Here is a 24,811-nt window from a genome sequence, read left to right as displayed (position 1 = left end):
GCCATAATAATTATTTTCGTGCACTAAACATCAGATATAACTGGAACTATCCGGAAGCCCATCCCATTCCAGTCACGCACTTCATTTATTATACTGTCTGTCATCCTTTTTAATTTATGTAGAGACAGTATGTGCCACGTTTAGTGAGATATGGCAGAAATATTTTCTTTATGTTGGAGAAAGAAACATTTTTAATGACAAAATAATAAATAAATAATTAAATTTGACATGCCGTTTGAAGTTCACAGGATGAGTACACTACGATGCAGCAGTCGTCCTAATTAAATGACCAAATACGCCGCTTGACCCTCTATAACAACACATAGGAGCATTTTTTCTAATCTGGCGCCGCTAATTCTATCAGCAGTAATCAGCAGGACAACATCATTTGTCTGTGCTTTCCAAAACCAAAGAATTATTATGTTTTATGATGTGATATGGTTAAGATCTGGTTAGGTTTATGGAAAGATCATGGTTTGGGTTAAAATGATCACTTTATAATGAAATCTAGCCATTAGCTTAAAACAACTTGTCATGTACTGAGAGTTCAAATCTTTTGTTGTCTTGCAGGATAGCAAATAGTACATTTTCTAAGAATAACACAAAATGATCACCTTTGTTTGAATTGATCATACACTGAAGATATTGTGATGTAAGAGGCATTTTATGTCCAATCTCTGTGAAAACACTTGTGTATCCTGTGATTTTCTCCTTATCAAGGTTACAGTTATGGTTACGGTCTGGTTCGCTTGAGGGAAAGATCATTAGGGTTAAAATGATCACTTTTTCAAGGTAGGAGAAACATGTGCTGTGGTTTAAAGTTACTACTTAAAGTTAGGCGACCTTTGTCGTCATGGCTATAAAAATAACCACAGGGTTAAGGTTAGGGGGACGACTCACGGTTGGAGATGTGACACTTGGAGTTGGAGACGGGAAACGAACAGCAGTCTTCTCTGGCAAAGTCCACTGTTGCGTTAATGCCTCCATCATCTCCTCCTCTGAAAGCGTAAATTTGTCGACATACGTCATCTCCACTGCGCCGCTGCTCCAGGTCACAATTACTACAGCTGCTAGATGACATCTGTCACTCAAACATAACTATATATCATTTTGGGCCTCTTGAATGCATCCTTGTTCTAGTTTAATTATTTTACTCTTCCATTCACAGAGTTGCCTTTTTTAAAAAAGTATGTGTCACCGCCTTCACGTTACCTACAACCACACGCATGGACACAGCAGTATCGCCCCGTGTTTCCAGTACCAGTGGAGACCAAGGGAAATAGAGACTAAAAATATGCACCCTGTTAACAGCTCCCACTCACTTACCTAACAGAGTGAATCACTGCATTATATGAGTGGAACATTTGCAAATGACCTAGTCATAGAGATCTGACACACAAAGGGCCACTCATGCTGCGGGATTATGTATACCAACACAGTTGTGTCTATACCGTATGTACAGTGTGTATATTGTCTGTGTGTGTGTGTGTTGCTCTGAGGGTTGTGGTGTGTGAATGTCAATGTGTCTCAGTTGTGTGCATTTATACTTCCTTGAGCCCTCCAAGTGAATTAAGAAGGGATCTCTTAGTGGTCAGTATGAACAGGAGGAATAATTACAGGTAGAAAAATGTGACAATGTTCGTTTGGGCACCTGACTATTGTTTTAGGACAGACTTGAAAAATTGTGAACCTATCCTTTATTTTTCTCTGTAACAGTCTTGTGCTTTGCAAGCCTGCCATCCACCTCTACCACCTCCCTACGACTTGTGTGCAGTACATAAACGTACCACTACTTTATAATGTGAAAGAAGAAACCTGTGGTGAGCAACCATGAAAATTGCACAGTGCACCACAACTGAGAGAGTATTATTCTATAATCTAGTTCATCCAGGTTTCAGCGCAGTGATCAATACACACTGTAGAGTTCACTCACCTCAAGCTCTCTCTGCAGATTCACAGTCTGTGTTTCTTTATCTACCATTCACTTAAATTTGGCTTTGTCAATTTCTTTGCCTTTTCTGTACAAATCACAGCATAATTGCGCTGCAATTTGTGTGGAAAAAAGTTCACATTCATGTTCACACAGGATGTGCAGGGTTGCCTAGCAACACAACCCTAATTGTAGTCCACCTGTTGTTCTGTATTTATGTTCAATATCCATTCAGACTGTCAAGACTCAAAAGATCTGTGAATGTTGGTGATATAAGTTATGTGTGGGGTGTCAGCTGTGGATATAATGATCATCTGAAATTTCAGCACTCATCACTCAGTAAATATATCCTATGTAGTGATTACTAGAAGCAACAAGATTATTACTCATATTCCTCCGCTGTCCAGTTTGTCCACGTGAGGCCGAGCGCATCATCTGCTGTCGTCTGTTGCCGACGTAATGGAACAGTAATGACAGCTGTTGCGGAGAAGGGAACTCATCTCGGCCCGAGTGTCTGGAACAATGCCATTTTTAAAAGTGCATATGCCTTTGTCAAAACATCTCAATGCTTTGCATAGAAGTGCTGAAGACTTGAAGACCTTGGTCCGCCGCTTAACACAGCTGGATTAGACCTGCCCATTCCAGGAAAACTTCTTAGATGGCAGAACTGAAAGAGCTGCAAAAGTTCACAGGTCTGGGTGGATTAAGAGCCCGGAGGGGTGTTGGATTTGTTCTGTCTTCATTCTGAAAGGCCAGTCTAAACAGAGGACTTGTTTCTCTGAAATGTATTCCTAGGCCACCTTGTACTTGTGTGATTATCATGCATTCAGCAGGCTTTAATTGTATGTATAGAGACAGACGGACAGAGTGTACAGTTAAGGAATAAAAAAACTTTACATAATGATATGGTCTTTATAATTTAATAGATGTACTCTTGAAGGGAAGTGCAGCTATATATAGAGGAGTCTTGTGCTGTACAATTCCCCGTTGAGAGATACAGGACAATTATCCAGACGTTGACAAGTGATTTGATCGTATAATTAATGCTATTTAAAAATGGGATGAGATGTATTTTTATTTTCTTTTCTTTACAAAACTGAAACTGTAAACCTACAACTAACTGGGGCTACAACTAACGATTATCTTCATTATTGATTAATCTGCTGATTATTTTCATTATTGATCATTTAGTCTTTGGAATGTTAAATAATAGTGAGAAAATGGCATTCACAGTTTCTGGCCACAATAATGTCTTAAATTTTCTTCTTTTGTCTGACTAAGAGTCTGAAATATTGAAATATTCAATTTACTGTCAAATATAACAAAGAAAGACAGAAAATCATCACATTTAAGAAGCTGGAACTTGATCGACTAATCCATTAATTCAACAAGTCCTCCAAATTAGACGACCACATAGGTCATTTGTATCATTCATTCAGAATGACCCATAGGACCATTTTCTAATTAGGCGCCTCTATCGGCAGTAATCCAAAGGACAACATGTCTGTGCTTTCCATAACCATAACTAATCACTGTTTAAAAATAATGATGTTTTATGATGTGACAACACTTGGGTTAAGGTCTGGTTAGGTTTAGGCACAAAAATCACTTGGTTAGGGTCAGGAAAGATCATGGTTTAGGTTAAAATGATCACTTGAAACATGGGATCTAACATTAGGATCTATCCATCCACCCAACCCGCCACCTCCAAATATGGAAATTTGTCAGCTTATATAGACGTCATCTGCAGGTCATAATTAATACAGCTGCTAGATGGCATCTGTCATTCAAACGTAACTATAGGTCGTTTTTGGCGTTGTTCCTGGGAGGACAGGCTCAATTAATTGTCTAATCATTGCAGCTCTAGTGGGTTATACGAAATAACTCTTTTACCCTTCACAGCAGCACAGCTTTTCTTGCAGCAGCCCTCCCATTGTTAAAGCTCAGTGATAAACAAGTTTGCCCCCGGTGTTAAACCACAGCACATGAAGACAGGCAGCACATCATACAGATGGGGAAAGCAGCTTAGGGGACACAGACTGAACAGGTGCCAGTTTAATAGCTGCCTGTCAGCTCAGTACCCCACCTGGCTGGACTGTGTATGACTGCCGCTGCTCTATCTAACATCCCACATTGCCCTATTAGCATTAAAAAGACCTTTATGGATGCATTGTTAGGCAGTAGCAGTAAAGCTGATGTATATAAGCTGTAGCTGAAAGGACAGGATAACATCTTTAAAAGCATAAAGCTGGTTGATTTTCTATATTTTTTCATTGTCAACAAAACTCATGTGCAACAATGAACTCATCCTACTTTTAATTATGTGTGCCCAAAGCCTGATATATCATATTCCTCTGTGCTGTAGACCTCAGGAATGCCGTAGTCACCCAGTGCAACAGTGTGGTTCATTGATGTGTTTTTAATAGTTTTTGGACAACAACGGAGGTCCACAGTGCAGAGGAACAAGATATATGAGGCTTTGGATACACAGCCAATACTTCTAAGTAGGATGAGTTCATTGTTGGTTCGGCTCAACACATGAAAGGAAGAAAAATATAGATAGTCGTCTTTGAGTACTAATTTCCAGTTTTTATTTCAGGCTAAAATTCATACTGACTGGGATAACTAAAACCTCCAGCATCACACATAGGACAGACAAAAGGCTACATACAGTATATGAATAATTTTCTATAAAAACAATGAACAAAAGGACAATCTTGAAATAATATTTATGACTTGCTTCCTCTTCCTCTGACACTGTAGCTGTTAATTTGATTTACTCGACACTGAGGCGTAATGTCGTCCTTTTGACTCTCTAACACAGAATAAGTTCAGTCTGGGACCATATGTATGTCACAGGGCAAAATGAGTGATTGCTCCTTTATACAGGCACCCACGTGGAGAACATTACACTGTAGAGACAAGTGAGTCCCTTGATAGAGTAGTTTATGAAGCTGACAAGTCATTTCCATGCAGCTGTCTTAGGCTATAAAACAGAGATGTTGAGCATGCTGTTGGCTGGGAAAGTTTAGTGGAGTGTTGAATGAAGAGATGAAACTTACAAGCAGGTGAACTGTTTTTTTATATCTTCTATTGTCAACAGGAGTTATCTTGATTGTGGTGACAAACATGATTAATTAGAATTATTTTACAAGTTGCATATGCAGGTTTGATGGTGGGGGTTTTTTGTGCTCAAGTGGAGAAGTCATGTCAAGGGAATATGTTTACTTGTAATGAGACATTTGCTAAGTTTACATGCACAACGGAAACCAAGATACTGGGAAAAATCAAGAAGGCAGGAAATGCCTCTACTGTAGGCTACACATCCTGAAAAAAAATGATTACTCTTGACGCTTGGTAAAGATAGCATATTTTAGGTGTAGTAAATAAAAAAAACAAGTACAGTACCTCCTCAGGACCAAAAAGTGATACTCAAAGAAAATGGGTGTTTATATAAGTTTATATATCGAAATGGATCAAAACACTGTCTATTTGAATAAAAATTGTGGCTTTGGAGTAAGTCTTCGGGCATTACTCTTTTCCTTTTGGGGCTGTTAATTGTTGTTGTTTAATAGCTTTGTGAAGTGCGTATAATTGTGTTGTTTTATTATTCCACGGGACAGTTCGGGATTCTAAAAATCAGTATGATTGAGTGTGATTTCTTCAACTATATTTAATAGAGCAGGACTGATATATCACAATTGTAGCTTTTCAAACTGTAGATAAATACCAATAACATCCCACTCAGTACATATATTGGTCACAATAACCGAATATAACCAAATTTGAGGAATCCTTATCAATGTATGTTTGTTTGTGTTAAAAAAAAATTACTGGCCGACATATTGTTATCATTTTTTAAAAATTCTTAGATATCAATATCAAACATGCAGTGGTTATAATAGTATTTATACAATAAGAACAGGAAATGACTTATTGATTGTTAACCAATTAGAAAAAGATCCTCATGGTGCTTTCTGTATCTGGTGAAGCAAACACACACACACACACACTTCCTTGTAAAGTATCTTGTGTCTTGCTGCTGTGTGTATGATTTCAGCTGTATGAGGGACATCATATCATGTCATATGCTGCCACTTCTTCCTGGAATAATGTACAGAAGGACCCGAAATTGTCAGAGCTCATTACTATGAGGGAATTCAAATCAATTTTAAAGGATCAAGAAAACAGTGCTTGGTAAATATGATTGCTCCTAAATTTTATTGAAATGGTTTTAGAAAATTGTAACTGTTTATGTATCCTAACTGGATTTTTGTCCTTGACCTTGTTTTGCATATTAACTGGATATTGTGTTCACTCGCTTGTATTGTGTGACCGTAATTTATCTGTTTGTATTGTTTGCGTTTATTGTTGTAACGATGTTTATGCTGCCACGTCACTCTTAAAAAAGAGATTTGAATCTCAATGCCTCGTTAAATAAAAGGATATATATAGAAACAGAGAGAGACATAAAGCCGCCTTTACGACCTGTGCTTTATATTCTTGGCTTTGATGTGGTCTTTTCTCATCCTGGACCGACAGCCAGACAGGCTGATGAGTGCTGGTATTTAAAGAGCTGCTGGGGCCAGATAGCTTCACTACCAGAAGGACAGCACAGCAGATACTGTGTTCACAGATACAGATACTGAGTTTCTGATGCTTGAGCACCACTCAGAGCTCTCTGTATCATGAAACTGTCCAAGAAACAAAACAGCTCCATGAGTCAGAGAAATCTTAGACGGGATATTTTTGACTGAAGGATATATGGACTGAGCTAATGTCTCCTGCATGGATATTAATGCCAGTAAGTAACTTGTACCACTTTACTGCATGTCAGAAACACTGCGCTATCCCTTTAACAAGATGCTCTACAGACTATTTCCAATTACCTTGTAATATTGTTGTACGGCAGCACAAAACAGTACACTGATATGTGGATTTTTCTGCATCTTTTGCATGTACAATAAGTGTTGCATGTAGTATTTATAGCATCAATCCCTCTGCTCATTTGTTCATTATCACACTCAATTAAGTCCTGTTTTCTTTCTTTATTGGGTCAGTGCAGTAATTTGTCCTTTGTCTTGTCCTTGTTTGTTGTTTGTTTGTTTTTCCCTCATTTAGTCATCCTAAATGTTATGTTTGATTTTCATTTTATGTCTTTTATGCTGCTCAGTTGTGTTTTAAATATTTTGTTTTCTCCTGTTCTTTAAAAGATTACAAGGTCTCACCTACTGTTAACACCTAGAGTATCTTTAAAGTGAACATTAGAGCTGTAACGATTAATCGCCAGCTATTTTGATAACCAATCAATTGATTTGAGACATTTTTTAATTATTTTTTTTAATCTTGTTCCAACTTATTAAATGAGAATTTAGTCATCTATGATAGTAAATTAATATGTTTGAGTTGTGGGCTGTTGGTCGGAACAAAACAAGACATTTGAGGTTGGGCTTTGGTAAATTCACAATTTTATCACATTTTATACAACAAGTGACTAATCGATTAATCAATAAAATAATTGACAGATTAATCAACAATGAAAATAATCATTAGTTGCAGCCCCAGTGAAAATAAACATAAATGAGACCATATACTGTCTATTTGAGGAAGAACATGGTCAGTAAAAATGTATTTATGGTGTCATTGCACACATTCACTTTAAAAGATAAAAGTGAGGCCAGTTTAAATTCTGAAGACCAGTTTCACAGTTTATTTTATCATTCTAACGTTGACAGAAGTTAACAATTCAAAAATGACACCTCCCGCCTACTGTTTAAATCCTCTGTAACAATAGTTGGAATGACACATCAAATAAGATATGAGAATCAAATAACACAAATGACTTAACATTAGTCTTGTTCTAATTAATGTGAGTTACAGGATGTTACTGTCATGTCAGAGTAAATTTCAATGTAACTACACTTTATACTGTTCAGCTGTTTACCTGTACAGTGGTTGAAGTTGGAGATAATGGTGTTGGTGTTGGTGTTGGACACAAAGTACAAATTAATCCTCATACTTAGTTTGAAATTATGCTTTTTCATGTTAAATTGGTCAATTGGTGAAATGTCTTTTCTTTGATTCAAGTTAAATAATGTTAACTCCTCATATGCAGTGTTGTTTTGGTTAATGGTCCTCTTCCATGTTAACAAGACTACTCAGTTTATTCTGACAAAAATAAGTGTGTGTTTCCTAGTGTTTGCAGAGCACAATGCGATCACATATTAAATGCTCGCAATTTTACCTTTTTTGTTTATTAAATACAATAAAACACATCACGTCCAGTCTGGCTCTACAGTTTTGCACCAGTATACCATCCAGTGCATTATAGATCCAAATAGGCCATTATGAAGGATGTTATGTAAAGCTAAATATGTCATTACATCCTATAGGGATCAACGACAACACTGGCAAAAACGAAAAATCAATATATTGCGATGTTAAAATGTCTGCAATAACTTTGTGAGGCGATTTCACTCTAACTCACATCTAAATGCACCTTCAGCTGCAGGTTCCAGGTGACTCAGCTCACTGTGTATATAGCATCAGTTTCTCATTGTGTTTGTAGCCATTTGGTCTTTAGCGGAGGACTGGACTGTTTCCAGCTGCTCCCTCAGGTGCCAGACTGGCAGAGGAGCCCTGACTGTAAGTGCCAGCAGAAACCCACCAGCAGCTGCTGGCCAACAGGCAACCTGTTAAAAGCTGTTTTGTAATGAGACTGTCAGGTGCCAACTTCCGCTGACCACAGTGAGAGGAGCAGCTTGGGTGGTTCTAGTGAGGATGATGAGTTATACTTCGATGAGTGGCAGCAATTTACAGTATGAATTAGGAAAGGGCATCCCCACCTGAACTGTGCTTGTCTTGCTATAAAAAGAGTGCCAGGACTCAAAACCAGCACCCATGCAGGCTGTGCAGGGTTAATGGGAAAAGGGTGTTTAGGCTAGTTTGGTTATATACTGCAGTGTACAGCTGCCAACATGAAAAGATTCTTTTCATATTATAGCATGTTCTTTTTATAAATTTACATGTTAAAACAAGAAAAGTTTGGTTTTTTGAGATACGTTCACTTTGTGAAATAACAAGAAAGTTTTGCAATATGACAAGATAAGTGATATGTTGTTCATACAAGAAACATTTCTTCTTAAAAACAGAATAATTTAGTATAATAATTATGAGAAAAGTACACCATTATAACATGAAATCATCTTGTCACGTGAAAAGGATCTAATAATAACATAACAAGGATCGTGTTAAAATGTTTCTTGTCTCGTTCTGACAGTAAACTGAGCAAATTGTTTTTTGTCGTCATGGCAGCAACACGCTGCTGTACATACAGTATATGACCAACTAGTGGGCCTTTTTAAGAGACGATCATTGCTTATTTATATTTTATACAAGTATGTCACAATTAAAAATAAATTGTTGACGTGAAAGCAAAGATACTAGTCACATTAATGCAGTTACTGGTGTAGTATGTACATCACTAATTCTTATTCATCAGAAACGCCATCTGGGACCATTTTCTCTTAACTAAAGAAAAAAAAACGACATGTCTATATACTATAAAGCCACATACAACACAGGATCTGACACACTTATGTCTACATTTCAACATATAAGCTAATAAAAACAGTCCAATAGTTTTTCATTTGTTCTTTTCATTGTTCTGTTATATTTTTTGTAAATGTGTTTATATTTACAGGCTGCAATATAGTTTCCTTACCTACTTTGACAAAATAATTTTAATGCAACAGTGACATACCAGCTTTTTCCTGAACTTTCAACTGCATCTCATGGTCTGCGTCAGTAAATGGTCTGTAAGTCGCCTAAGTTGTCATGGAGATGGCTCAGTTACCATCATATGACCCAAGTATGGAAGATCAATAAAACGGAGCAGGACAACAAAGTTAACTCCATTTACTGACTAAGACCATAAGATGTGGCTGAAAGTTCCAGATAAAAGCTAGTAAGTTGACCGTGAATGAAGGAGTTAAGATTGTTTTTTTTACCTTGGGAACTACTGTTCTTTGACATTGTAGCAGAAATTCTGAATCTTAATGTTTTTGGCCGAAATCATGGCCAAACTTTAAGATAATGAGTTGTTTATTTGTTTATTCATGAGCACAGTGCACATTAATCAACTGTGTGGTTTTAAAACATCAATGTAAATATTCAGAGGTTACTTCAACAGCTGATTGGCAGCAGTTTTGACACACAACTAAAAAGAGACAAAACTGATCAAACATTTACGTCACAACAATGTTCAGCTCAGCTTTAGAAGATTAGTAAACTGACTTCTGGTGGTTTTACCATTCATTAGATCCATAAATAGCAGAGCCTCGTCAATACAGAAGTCTTTAAAGTGAGTTAGACGGCCCACACTCGTCTGACGGACCCTGTCTGTTGTCTACACATCAATACTGTTCTGTGATGACAGACCATTTATGGAGAAAAGATTTTGGAGGCGAGAGCAAAGTCTGAGTCTCATATCCAGCAGCTGTCTAACAAAATCGAGACACATATTGTACCTCGGATGACCGGAGAACAGCATCATCTGTTCTGACACTTCAAAAGATGACGTGTGTGTCTGCATTCACAAACAGTGATACACAGTGATACAATAAGTAACCAAAAAAAAAAAAGGTTGCCAAAAATCTAGAGACTGGCTCAGTTCAAGTAGTACTTTAATGTATTGTCAATTACAACAACTTCATGGTCAATCAATTGTTTGCCATTTATTGAGCATAAATGTTAGTTTTTGTTTCAGCCTTTGTGTGAAGATTTGATGTTTTTCTCTGCTTCATATCATTGTACAGTCATTCTGGACTGTTGGATGGACAAAAAATTTGAAGACATCACATTGGGCTCTGGGCAGCAGCAGACTTAAAATCTCTGACCTGAATTACAGGGAATATACCATTGAAATACTTAAAATACTTAAAAGGACTTTTATGGTGTTTAATTATAATCAATTAATAAATAGATACAGTCAAGTCCAAAAGTCTGAGACCATTTTCCCATTCAACTAACAATTAAATAGACAACTAACAATTATTTTCATTATTGATTTAATGTACTCACTATTTTCTTGATTAATTTCCCAGAATCAAAGATGACGTCTTAAAATGTCTTGTTTTGTGTGACCAAAAGTCTAAAACCTAAAGATACTCAGTTTACTATCATGTATGACAAAGAAAAGCATTCAATCACCACATCTGTGAAGCTGAAACCAGCAAATATTTGATATTTTTGCTTAAAAAATAACTAGTTATAGTAATAGTTTTAATATCTGTTGATCAACTAATCTATTAATTGACTAGTTGTTGCAGCTCCAAAAAACGATATAAATCTCAGTTAAAATAATAATAAAAAGATTTTTAAAATTCCTGCCATTAAAGAATGAATTGATAAAAGATTAATTATTAATTAACCAGAAGTCCCGCCCACAGAGCAGCAGCAGGAGATCTGATTGGCCGGCTCTGTTTTGGCAGGAGTCTGGTCCTGCAAACATGTTTGTCACCAACATCCCATTGATCTGAATGATGATATAAGTAATTCTCCCTTACCCCTCCATTTTGCATTTATGCACATACCTTGTATACCTTCTATTTTTTCGTTATTGCACATTTTTACACTGCACAGTCAGTAAAAAGTCAGTATTTAGTAGGGATTTTATATTGCAGCCTTGTATTGACACTTTCATCTGCAGAGTGGGTTGATTTTTCCTTATAATTAAGTGTTCTTGCTATTTTTCACAGTTGCCTGTCAAACGTACATTAAATGCATATTTTATTGTGAGAAAAAATGAGGGCTTCATAACAACCCTGCCAGAGACCACATTGTATTTGTGTGCTGTACATGTTAAACATCTCTGGGTCAAACTCCAGAGCTGCTTTTATGTCCCAGTCAGACATTTTATAGACTTACTGTTATGATAAATTGATTAATGGGAAAGGTGATTGACAGATTAAACAATAGTGAAAATAATGGGTAGCTGCAGCCCTATATTCTGTTAGATGTTTGACATGTCTGGTTGTGTTGAAATAACCATTATTCCATCACCATCTTTCTATTGCAGCAGTTACTCGTGTCCCCGCTGCCAGACGGCAGTAAAACATCATTCAAATAATCTTGGTGATGGGCTGCAGCTTTGAAGTCTCTGTTGCTGGTCGGAGGCTGATGAATTCCAGTGAACACATTTCCATTCCGCTTTCATCTTTCCACCAGCCAAATTGAATTTTTTTTAACATCAAAGATTTTTTTTTTTTCAAATAATGGTTTCAGCACCAAACAAACCAAAACAAAGAATTCGGTTAGACTTTGGGTGACATTTTCACATTCACAGCAGAGCTCGTGTTTAAGCTGCAGCTTGATTTATGCTGTCAGGGTGCCATAATCGCTCAGCCATTACAGGTATCTGGCTGTGTGCTCTCACAAAGAAACACGTCGCTTTGTGTACCCTGGGAATCTTTTATTATGTGATAAATGGAGAGAAGCTGGAACAAGATACTTATCTACTGACTGTACACGACTCTGTTGTATTGCTGTGATGTGTGCCAGAGATAGGCCAGTCTTTTCAGCTAATGGATGTCTAATTCCAGCCCATTAATGGGACGTCAATGATTTTAAACACGTTCGTTTGAATGTATTGAAATTTGTACATGCCGACACTGAACACTGTGGTCAAAGGATGTACTACTAGATAAATCCAAGTGATACGTATCCTTTGTATTCCTATTAAATGTCTCTTTGATTTCATTTCAGTGAACAATCTCTCTATAATGGTGGTGCACATAAAATTGCAGTTTGAATCACACTATAGAAAAACACCAATACTACTCTGCTCTGGAGTCATGCTGCTCTGTTGCCCCCCTGTGGAGGCTTCAACAACATACCTCACATTCTGGGTGAAACGTCTTTCATGGGCACTACACTGCTCACCAGTTCTGATTAATAATGATCTAAATGACCTTTTTCTTTCTCTAGATATGAAGCGTCCCAAGAGCCCCGACTGGCTGGACAGCAGCCTTCCCCCCAAGAGTCAAGAGGAACAGGAGGGGGAGGAAGAGGACGACAACGAAGAGGAGAGGAGGGTGGTGGCAGGACACAGGGCCAAACGGGAGCGCCGTCAAGCTAGTGGCAGTGCCACTATGTGCCAGGTGTGCAGCATTCAGCTGAACTCGAGTGCCCAGGCACTGATCCACTACAGGGGCAAGACCCACCAGAGGAGGCTACGCCGACTGGCAAAGGCTGTCAACACAGGTAGGGACACATCGACTTCACTTTTGCAATAATTATTTAGTTCACCAGTGTAAAAAGATCAGTTAAATGTGGATTTACTGTAGATTATTAGTCATTTTGAGAATTATTATTATTAAGCTATTATAAGGTATAGTCAACATACAGATAGACCTTAAATACAGTAGCTGCAGGGAGTTTAGTGAAGCTCATAAGGTTCATGATTTCACTGAAAATGTCACTGACTAGCTTTTTTTTCCAGAGCTGTCAGTCATATCATACAGTCTTAATGAATGGATGGAGCTATGTCAGTTTTAATCGAGACAGATTTGTTAGTACCTCTCATGATTTCATCCATAGTGCTTTGGTAATGAAGACCATGCAATATGATTAACAACTCTGAGAAAAGCTAGTAAGTAGACCTGGAGCTGGGAGTGATTTGTGAAACTATGTCCAAGGTGAAGAATGAACTTTCATGCTTAACTCTAGGGTAATTTTTCAGGCTGTAGATTATAATTGTTAAATCATGTGCTACAAAAGTGAGTAATATTAAGATGAATTCAACATTAGAACGTGTGTCAGCTTCAGCAAAACTTTCAAGACAAATTAAGACAAATTACTAGGATTCCCTGTATGAGTTGACCTTTTCCTCAGCAGAGATTCGACTTGTCGTAGCAGGAAAAGCACAGGTGTGACTCATAACATTAATGATGGCTGCATTCCATTTCAATGTCCCAGTGAGCCAGCACGGACACACCAGGGCCCTTTAACTGGAACACCTAAATGGGACAGAACCATCATTTATGTTATTAAATACACTCGTGCTCTTCATCTAACGTCAAGTCAAAACGTCTACTGCTGCATCAGTCTCAAACACTGCAAAACTAGGTATTAAAGCAGCCATGAATTGTGACAATGTAATACTTAGTATGATAGAGGAACAACACATAGACCTTTGAAAACATTGATTCATAATAACTTTATATTTGCGAGACAACACTTCAAACTACAGTCTCAAACTGGCCACAGTTTAATCAACAACTCTTCCAGTCTGAAGCAAAACTGAATATTATGAACTTCCCCAAATTGATATTTACTGCAGGGCTTTTGTATTATCAGTGGTGCTGTTATTTTATCCATCCCTTGTATTTTAATCATTTTCTCCTTTATAGAGGATCTGTATACAAGCGGCAGAAACAGATGCTTAGTTGCTTTGTTTATGAGTCTGAGACCTCTTGGTGGCAGATTTTGATTTCAAGAACACTTGCCCAGTATCTGCTAACAGTGTAAGTGTTACTACATGTCACAGAGCAGGTAATGGGTCTGGGCTCTACACTGTAATGGGTTTTTCTGCTGCATTATAGTCAGAGAATTTTAAATCCAGCTGCCAAATAAAGGAAAAATATATGGAGTATGGAGGCATAAAAAGCTGTCAGAAAAGTTTTGTTGCTCTTCGACATCGATTCTGCAAGTTCTGCAAATTCAGGCTTTCTAGGAGAGGTGTTTTGGTAAAAAAAGAAAGTTAGATAATGGACTGAGAAAACCAAGAACACACTTTGAAAATGTAAATACCTTATTGAGTTAGGTGTTTATTTATTTTGACTCATAGTGTTGTCTCTGTCCGGCTCTTGTAAACATTCACATCTGCAAAACATGAGGAGGTGTTGCACATTCAGTATATATTTACTATTCCAGAAGAGCCCATCGCCATTTCCAAGCATTTTCTGCACACCTGTTTTGACGAGGGGCCATTCATCACCTTCAATCATCGCCACCTGTGTCACTCTGCCCCGCTGACCAGCTTGATCAATCAGCACTCAGACAAAAAAAAAAAAAAAAACCTGTAATGAGCAACTGGCCAGTAAGATGGCACTTTTAATGCTGATTTATGAGACTGTCTCTCTCTGTAGGCTTACCACACATATTCAGCTGCTCCAGTCTAACACAGTGTATGAAATTAAATTAATACTTTATCCATTGTTTAACTTCTGCCTTGTTTCAACCTCATTCTGTTATCATCAGAATGTTATTGACTTTTTCTGTGTCAGATAATAGCTTTTGAAGATCATCATTCATACTTAAAAGTGTAGGACTGATCCAGTACGAAGGGAGACAAAGTGGTGACTTCTAGCAACAACTTTTACTTCCTGACTCATTGAAATCAGTTTTGATGTGCTCCAGTATTTATGCAAATCTGGGTCAATGTCCAACTGTCCAGCTTTCTGGTGCGGAAACAGACACCTCTGTGCATGTCATCTCTCCTGGTGAAACTTTCTGGTAGCTGGCAGGTGAAAATCAGCGACTGGTGACTCCATATGGAAGGAGACACGTGGCTGTCCGCAACCTCCGCGGGCCAACAGAGGGAGTTAGCAGAGCAAGGACAATCGGGTCATGCCAAACTGGGTGAAAACATGAGACAACAAAAACCAAAAAAGTGAATACAGATACTGCCTGAGGTGAAAGTGTCCCGTGCATGTCTGTGTTCTAAAAACAACGAGAAGTCGGCTACTGATTCATGTCTGTGAACACACAGACATGATAAACATATTTTTAGCTTCAGTGTGACTTACACTTCCCGAGGATATTATTGTCTACTATCATCTACTTAATTAACATCCATAAATCCATTTAGAAATCATAATAAAAAACATGCTCCTTATAGCTCCAGAACTTGCCTGAAAATTATCACATTTTTAAGTTTTCGTCAGTATCAAAGTAATCCAGTGACAGATGTTTGTATATCCATGAGTACATTGTGAACAGGAACTGCTAAAAGCTCATTTGGAATACTTTTAATAGTGCCAATTTGCAGAAGAGCAGAAAGAAGAGAGTACTTACTCAGCAGGCATGTCTGCAGCCTGCTGCTATACGTGCGGTTTATGTGTTGTATATTCATCAGGCAATCACGACTGATGCCAAATGTTAGCATGCTAAAATATTACCCACAACTAGATAGAGTTTGTATCTACCCACAATCCAGAAGGGTGAACTGTAGTTTTTCTGCATGACGTCACCATGTGGACAGTGTGGTGCTCTGGAGTGGCTTCCTTTTGTGATGCTAAAACTTGAAGCAATTCATTGATCTTATACCATTAAAACACGATGGTGATAAAGTCGACATGCAAGGTTAAACACACTGACAAACCACATCCTTTAAGCTTCCCTGTTGCACAATGAACTCTTCCTCTTTGACCACTGATCAGTTGGATTTACTTGAACACATTAAACACAAATTAACTTCACTTGTCTGTTTGTAAGTTTTTGTATGTGTTTGTATTTTGTGCTTTTGACCTTGTGGGAACATGTTTTAAACCTGCAAGGATATTTCTGGAAAGTGATTTCAGTTAGTCTTTATTAGCTTACAGTAGGAAAAGCACAGATGTAAGTAGTTGGTTCTATTTAGCTGCTTCAGTTTCAGGGTCCTGGTATTGTGCATTTCCCTGCTATGACAAATCAGAAATCCCTAGAAATAGGAATCATTTCAGAATAAGGTTAAAGTTAAAAAGTGGACAGGGTTAACATAAGGATCTGGGAATGATGGGGATGTATCTGTTGACCTCTGTGTGTATGTCCAGTTGTGAATAACAGCAGCACATCATTGAGACTGTGTCAGCATGTGTATCTGACAGAGGAAATTTATAATCTGGAGAATAATATGGGCTTTTCAATGTCACCTCCAATTTGCTCCAGTTTGCTGGTGAGACAGCAGGGTGAAATTAGTTCTCTTAGATGAAATGCTGCCCTTATTGACACATTTCTTTAATACAAAAGGAAATATGGCCATACCATCAGTGATGAAGGCTATTAAATGTTCATATTTTACTCCTCAATGTACTGTAAATGAAGGGATCTTGACATATTTAGAATTACACCATCAATTATCACCACTGCAACTGTAATAAAAACAGTCCATTTAGTTTGTGTTCGTCTTTATGTCAAGTTTTCTCATTGAGCGTCATGCGAGAACAACTTGTTGAATGCCGCCTGTTCATGATCATTTGCATAATCAACATCCCCAAATTCCTATTTAAGGGTACCTTATTCTGTATGTGCTCAGTTTGTTAGAAAGTTTCATTCACAAGAATCAATGAGAATAATAATTCCATGACTCTGATTTCACAGTGTCAATAGTTTTATTGAGGGACCCGAAACAATTAGAAAATATAAATAAGCTGCCAACAATCTGTTGATACTGTACTGTGACAGAAATAAAGAGGGAATGGTTTGACATGACGTTAGATGCTTAAAAATATATTTCAAAAGCAAATAAGGTGGGAGGGATCAAGGACACAGTCATGGAGGACAGGAGAATATTATACAGTAGGTGGTCTTACACTGTCGGGTGCAACCGAGGATGTTGAACAGCTACATGCATAACGAGCCAGAGGCAGCTGTTGGAGTAAGAGACAACTGTACCTGTTGCTGTGCCAAAATATGCCAATAAAATTAAAGAAATGTGTTCATTGTTCATTATTTAATGCCTTTCATTGTGTGCACCTCTTGAGATGCAGCAACAGCATCTGCACTGACAGAGTTTGAACAACCAACCAGGCTGCAGGCCACAGTGTCAGAGCCATCTCATCCACTAATTGAAAGTTAAGATGAGGCTCACTCATGGGCCTCATTTTGTCAATCCCTCAGGGTGAAGGGCCTCTCATCTCCCCACGCAGAGCACAGAGTGATTTCACACCTGCCATGTTTGAACCGGTTAAATGAACCCCATGGCACTTGACCCCTTTTGTTTTGGCTGTATTGAAATTAACAGGCAAATTGAGCAGTGAGACAAACAATTGCTTGTACTAAAATTAGCCATGAAATGGTGTATTTGGAGCAAAAATGCCGATGGACAAGAGCCTGTAAATTGTCCCTTTAAGACAGATAGACAGTAATTTTTGCTGGTTTCATGTATCTTTTGTCATACTTAGATTTGCAACTAATGATTTTTTCATTATTGATTAATCTGTCATTTTTGTCAAGTGATTGATATCATTTGGGCTATAAAATGTCACAAAGAAATGGCCACTATAATAGCCTGGAAATCCTAGGTGATATCTTTAAATGTCTTGCTTTGCCTGACCAACATATTAAAACCCAAAGATATTCTTCTTATTATCCCATAAGACAAAGTAAAGCAACAAATCCTCATTTTAGAGAAGCTGAAACCAGCCATTGCCATTTTTGCTAGAAAATGAATGCAGATTAATATTCTGTAACCTATTAATTGACTTCTACCAGTCTAACTCTAGTTATATTTACATCAAAATCACAATAATTTTTCTTTTTCTTATTGAAAATATCTAATATTTTCAAGTCACATGCATAATTATTTAGTATCTAATATTTCTGCAGTATAAATTATAAAAATTTGTGACTCACATGTACTTCTTCAGAATATTTTGTGCAATCAATATCTTGGTGAATGTTGATTATTAAGGGAATTTTGTTTAACGGTGGCCTTTATCAATAAACCAATACAAATCTTAAAGTTTCATATCTAACCAACAGAAAACCACATGGATAAATTAACCATTAGTGCAAGATAGATGGATTTTTTTCATTTATAGCACTGAGCATCATTTTCTGTGGTGGCTGATGTACAACAACATTCTGTAAAAACAACATGAGTCACTACTGGATTAAAAAAACAAATCAGTTTTCAGGCAGAAGTTGGCAGAATAGCTAAACAGATCGTCTCCCGAATCTTGTAAACCAAAAGGAAGGAAAATTCCTATACACAAATCTAACAAATCCACATGAATGCGAGGTCTCATACAATGTCTCACACACAGTTTTCTCAGATAGTCAGTTTCCCTGTTGCCTGTTTTTCAGTGGAGAGGAGAGAAAGAGGACGAGCCAAGTCAATTAAGGTGTATATTAGTATAATTCAGTCTGTGCTGCGATTAAACCAGCCTAATAATACCCATTCCCTTCCCACAGCTGAACTAGCATTCCCTTTATTTAGCTTCATGAAGTGATTGCTCAAACGAAAAGAGATTTTAATAAGGTTGTTCTCACTGGGGGCCTTTTGAAAAGGGAACGGAGCAAAGCACTTTCCACTTTCTACACTCCACACTAATCTACAGGACTACTGTGGAGTTTGTTCACCTCAGGGGTTACATTTTTCTCATTTTCAGTATGCTTTGTGTTTGTGTCATGCGTGTAGAGGAACGTGATGAAGTTTCTGTGTCACATGTGTGTTGTAGTGACAAGTAGGTACATTTTTAGCCACGCTAGCAGCATGATTGTATGGATTCAGCCTGTTGGTTGGTCCACCACTTTGGTCCAAACTGAAATATCTACAAGTACAGGATGGTTTAATAGACTGTATATAAAGATGGACATAGCGAGTTGTGATGTCACCCATTGGTTTGCATTGGAGCCGGTTTGTAGCCCAGAGTTGCAGCTTTTGATACAGACGTTTATGATCCACAGAAGATGTATCCTAATGAGTCAGTGATCTTCTGAGTTTTACTGTGGCGCCAGCATGAGGTTGAAATTTGTGATTCTGAGTGAAATATCTTAACAACTTTTAATAAAATCAATGAATCGGTTAATTAAAACAACAATTTTCTTCCTATACACTCATCTACTCATCATGGATCCTATTTGAACACTATTTTTGTTCAGTGAATTTCTGCTTTCAGTCAGTCTGGTGAAGACAGTTTGCTCGAGTGCTATCCTTTCAGCACCTCAGGAGTTGTGTTGCTGTAAAAGTAACTTTAAAGTCTTGTCATTTTGTTTGTGCACAGTTGGACTATAAAATAGGCAGTAGAGTTTGCCATGTGATAAATGATGGAATATAACGAGAATTTATTGGGAGATTCACTAGACTGAAGCAGGAGTTCACGTCCCTCGCACTCATAAAATTAAGGCTTCAACAGAAAAATAAGTTGTAAAATCCATCAGTGATTTCCTTGAGAACATAACGTCTTTCAAATGTCTCCTGTCTACACTCTACCGAAGCCAACAATAGCATTTTGGAACAAAAAGGACTAGGACAAAGGCTGCTTTATTTTCTCAGTGTTTCTCAATAATTACACCACCATTTAAATGTATAATTTGGGTCAGTAGAGTACATAATTGTGCTGAAAGTACAAATGGTTGTGGTCCAAAAATGTAAAAATTTAAGAAATGTTCTACCGTAGTTTGTATTATTCTGCATCACCTCTTTCCCACATAACACACAGAGTTTTATGGTGGGTCACTTTGGCTGCTGACGTGTGGTCCTTCTGACATGGCATTCATTCATTTGAACAAGTGTGGCACCGTGAGTGAACAATAAACTAAAATGCCTCTGTAGTTCTCTCTATTTTGAGGAGGAATCAGTGGGGAGGCAAGTTCCTTTTATTTACCTCCAACAGGATTTAGAGAAGAAAAGAGATGAGAGGAAAGTATTGAATGAGGGAAAGTCACAAAAATACAGGAACAACCCTTAGGGGGAGATTTCGATTCTACTCCTTTCCTGTCTCTTACCACATATACTGTATCTGCAAGACATATGTCACATACATCCCACAGTGTGTTGAGACCTTAGTGATCAAACAATGTCAAATGTCTTTGAAGGTTGTCTGTCAACTGGCTGGTGGTGGTATTTCCAGTCGAAGTAACCCAAAAGCAGCTGAAGAAAAATCATCTTAAATTAATGTTAATTAAAAATGGAAAATATGTACTGCAAGAGCTAGAAATCCATATTTCTTCTTGGATTTGGTTTTTCAAAGAGTGTTCAATCACACACCCTAAATCAAACCTAAACAAAACTAAGTCAAAACCTGGCTGGACCGTATGAAATGTTAGAGAGCTTTTCATTCGAAACAGATACAGGAAGTGATGGCATTCAGCTGACCAATGGTGTAACTTCATCACTCAGTCAGTGGCTGTTTTCAAAACATAAACAAAATTATAAGAGCTGGATATGGCAACGCCGCTCAGCCTTGCAGACAGTTTTCCCCAATGGTTTCTCACATTTTCCCATAAACCAGTATGTACTGATTTAGCCAAAATGTAGCATGTAGTATGCAGTATGCAAACAAAAGCAAAATCTGCAGAATGCCAAAAATGCCCAGATGTTGTGCTGGATTCAGAAAAAAATCTCCAGTAGCCTATGTATCCGATCAGTCAACTCACCTACTGTCCAACAATGCAAAGCACTGGAAAGATCACAACAATCGGTCATTGGTTGCTTCAGATTTTCCACGGGTGCAGAGAGACACTCCCCCACTATGAGGAATGGGGAATGTTGGGTCTTGACCTGTTCTATTTGAAAAGTACCCTGAAATAGCTTCTGCTGTGATTTTGCACCGTTTAAATAAAATTGACTCAACACTAATGGAAAAATCTCAAAATTTCTCAAACAGAGCTCCACTGGTGATTGACTTGTCTTTCTGAAGGTTGAATTGTTGTCTGCTGTATGCCAACGTACAGTAGATAAATGGTACCACAAAAATAAAAGCCTGTAGGCACATATGCACACACAGACAGGTTCTATCATACACGCTGAAACATACTCTGTGAACTGTGAAATAGGACATTTATCAGCTGGAGTTTTGTGTGCGTGGCCTCATTTCATACAGAAGGGCTGCTGAGAAAAAGCAACCATTTTTAAGATGTCTTGATCTGTCATCACCGACCAGTCAGCAAGGCCGGCAAGAACGAGTATAAGCTAGAGAGGGAGATGCAGAGACTGAGAGGAGGGGGTGATGATGGCTTGTTCACCATTTCCCAGTTTTTTTTTTTGACTAAGTGGCTGGCAGATATGGCACCAAAATCCTCCGGCAGCTCATAGCTTTAAAGCAGACACCTGTTTTACAGCATTCCCAATGGTCACGACATCTAAACAGGTCAGGGATGTCTCTGAAATTATCCAGGGAGCTGAACCTGCAATAAGTAGTTCCTTTTTGGTATTCATGGCATTGCATCAGGGTTGTGTTTGTGAGAACATGAGTCATTATTCTGCATGTGAAGCAGAGTCACATGTACTGAAGAGTCAGTGAATATATTTGAATACTTGAAAGCAAACATGATAAAAACTGGATTTATCATGTTAGTGAAATGTTGCTTTTTGAGACTGAGATGAATTGAGATGAATCTTCATATGTATACTATATTTGGTAAGCGTAATTATTATAATACCTATAACCATGTATGTAATGGGTTGTGACAGCATTAAAATTCAGAATACATTTTTGGTAGGGGGTAAATTATAGGTTAAGAGGAGAGAGGATTTGTAAACAATTCCCGTCTTTGTTTCTGTCTCTCTCTGTCCTTCTACAAAGTCAATGTCTACCACATCTATCTTAACATAGCATGTGACTCACACACTCACTGAGTCCATATAGGTAAATAGAGGTATGCAGAACCAATGTTTAGTAGGTCTACGGCAAGATGAAAGCCTGCTGCGTGGAGCCGACATACGACCGCTCTGCTCGAGGCAGTCTCCCTGCACTTTCATTTGAATGCAGCAGCCTGAAATCAAGTGTAAAACTGTCAGGGTTTGTCAGTGTTGTGCTTCCAAACCACACTTATTCAAGTGGACAAGGAGCCAGCAAAGAGCACGCAGGGCAGACACAGGCATTGTCTGTGTGTGTGTGTGTGTGTGTGTGTGTGTGTGTGTGTGTGTGTGTGTGTGTGTGTGTTGACAACACTCGTATGACATTTGAGGGCAGGGTTTCAGGTTAGAGTCTGTGAGAATAATTGCATTTATTTGAAGTGATTATAGTGCCTGTGGAATGAATAACAATGTAATGAAGGCCCGCCCTCCTCAACAAAACAGACAAGTCTCAGTGGTGCCTCTTGGGTGGTGTTGTGTCTGAAATGAGTCGAGTTTTCAGATGCAGTGAATCTTAAGGTCATTGTATAGTCTGAAAAGAGGGATTAGTGTATTTTTTTTTAAAAGTGTCTGCAGTGAAAATGGCCACAAATTGTTCATCTGAAAGCTGTAATAAGCTGTAAGAAGTCACCAGATCCTATACTTGTGTAAAATTTGTAATACCGCAATGCAAAAGTACTCTGTTACAAACCCTGCACTTAAAATATACTATATATATTTAAGCTCTGAAAGGGGACATTCTACATATTGGTTACCTGGATTATTATTATTATAGATGCATGAGCATGTAAGTAGCATTTTAATGGTGTAGCAGGTCTCTGTCAAGATATTTTTACATTCTGTACTTCCGTACACACACCCAAATCAGTTACATTGTTCCTTTTTATTTAGTTTTCTTCCTCAAACTTGAGCACAAGGAAAAAACGTTTTGTCAATGCCCTCTTCAGTTTGCAATTTGGGTTTGTGAACCCCTTTTTTCTGCTTTGAACGTTGTGATTCATTAACAGCGCCTTAACTCATGGGCCATGACAGCAACCTATGTACATTAAATCTCGATTTGCAAAGTAACTACTAACTAATAGTTAGAGCTGTCGAATTGAATGTTATCTCTTTGAAATGTAGTGGAATTAAACATTATGTTGTAAAACATCGAAATTGCATTTAAACACAGCGCTTGACTAATAATACTTAATCACTTTCTACCACTGCCTACTGGATATAATTAAAAGGCTCCTCATAATGATGTATCAGATGATTATGTAAGCAGCAAAGAAAGGAGCCATTAGCAAGTTTTGAGTTGTTCACCTGTTATAAAGGCTGACATGTTGTTTTACTGCTGTATATGAATGAAAAACACAACTCATAAACCCTTAAATAACATTGGTTCAAGTGCAACTGGACCTTGCCAACCGTACAGTAGCTGGTACAGATCAACTGGACTGACTGCTGGACAAAATATTTTCATCACGCATCAGATCATCGTCCAGTTGTAATGCCAAGATCATTGCTGTGGTTAAGAAAGAGCCATTCAAGGTAAACATGTTTTGAATCGCAGTGGAGGATGACGGAGCAACACAGACTCCAACTTTGCTCTGCAGCGTGTCGACACAGTAATCATCGAAAGATTTGTCTGGAGAATGATTGAGCTATTAGGTGAACAATAATCTCTCCCACCTGTTCATTAAAATAAACACACACCACAACACACATAAATCAGCACCGAGCTGTACAAAGAGCTGTACTATCAATATGCTAAGTGTGCATGAACCAAATTTTCTTACTGTCACTGCCCGCAAACTCACTGTCCTCACAGCAAGAAGACCTTACTCATTCAGGTTCGTCTTTTAGACTATAAAATGTGTCCACTGATTCCAGGGACTGTTAGTAAACAGCAAAAACATTGTCCAGGTTCACCATTTTACATGATAATACACCTCCATCATTGAGCATGACTTTGACCTAACAAGTAGCCAAACTGAACAGCGTTGCCTTGAGGTAACAAATGAAAAAATCACAGTTTAGGAAAATACAGTGTATAAACATAAAATACATCTTTAAACCATTAATTTACTTCTTCAGTGATTCATGTGCATGATTGTATTTTTTTAAAGTCCCCCTCCACTCAAAAATGTTTTTCTTCTTTTTCCTAAAGTTGAATATTTGAGCTTCACTGTGCAGAATGATGTTTGTGCAGAGTTTGACACTAAAAGGCTGTTTTCACATTCATCTGCTCAAAATAGAAAGTTTTTCTGCGCTCAGTGAAAATCAGATTTTAAGGGGCGGGCCTACAAGCATGATTTGTGACATCACAAATAGTT

At 37.9% G+C, this 24,811-nt stretch overlaps 1 protein-coding gene across 3 annotated transcripts in view; it reads left to right on the top strand.

Moving 5' to 3' along the window:
• LOC122971798 (zinc finger protein 385C-like) overlaps nt 1-24,811 on the top strand; it is a 77,981-nt gene that overhangs the window by 22,770 nt on the left and 30,400 nt on the right. For 2 of the 3 annotated variants that reach the window (XM_044338543.1, XM_044338541.1), the window contains exon 2: nt 12,917-13,192. In XM_044338543.1, coding sequence (XP_044194478.1) covers nt 12,917-13,192 — 276 coding nt within the window. Of the gene's footprint in view, nt 1-6,546; nt 6,735-12,916; nt 13,193-24,811 lie in introns of those variants that run through there. The other variant, XM_044338542.1, reaches the window with a different exon arrangement.

The sequence above is a fragment of the Thunnus albacares genome, chromosome 20 (genome assembly GCF_914725855.1).
Source record: "Thunnus albacares chromosome 20, fThuAlb1.1, whole genome shotgun sequence".
Taxonomy (NCBI): Eukaryota; Metazoa; Chordata; class Actinopteri; order Scombriformes; family Scombridae; genus Thunnus; species Thunnus albacares.
This window is presented reverse-complemented; position numbering and strand designations above follow the sequence as displayed.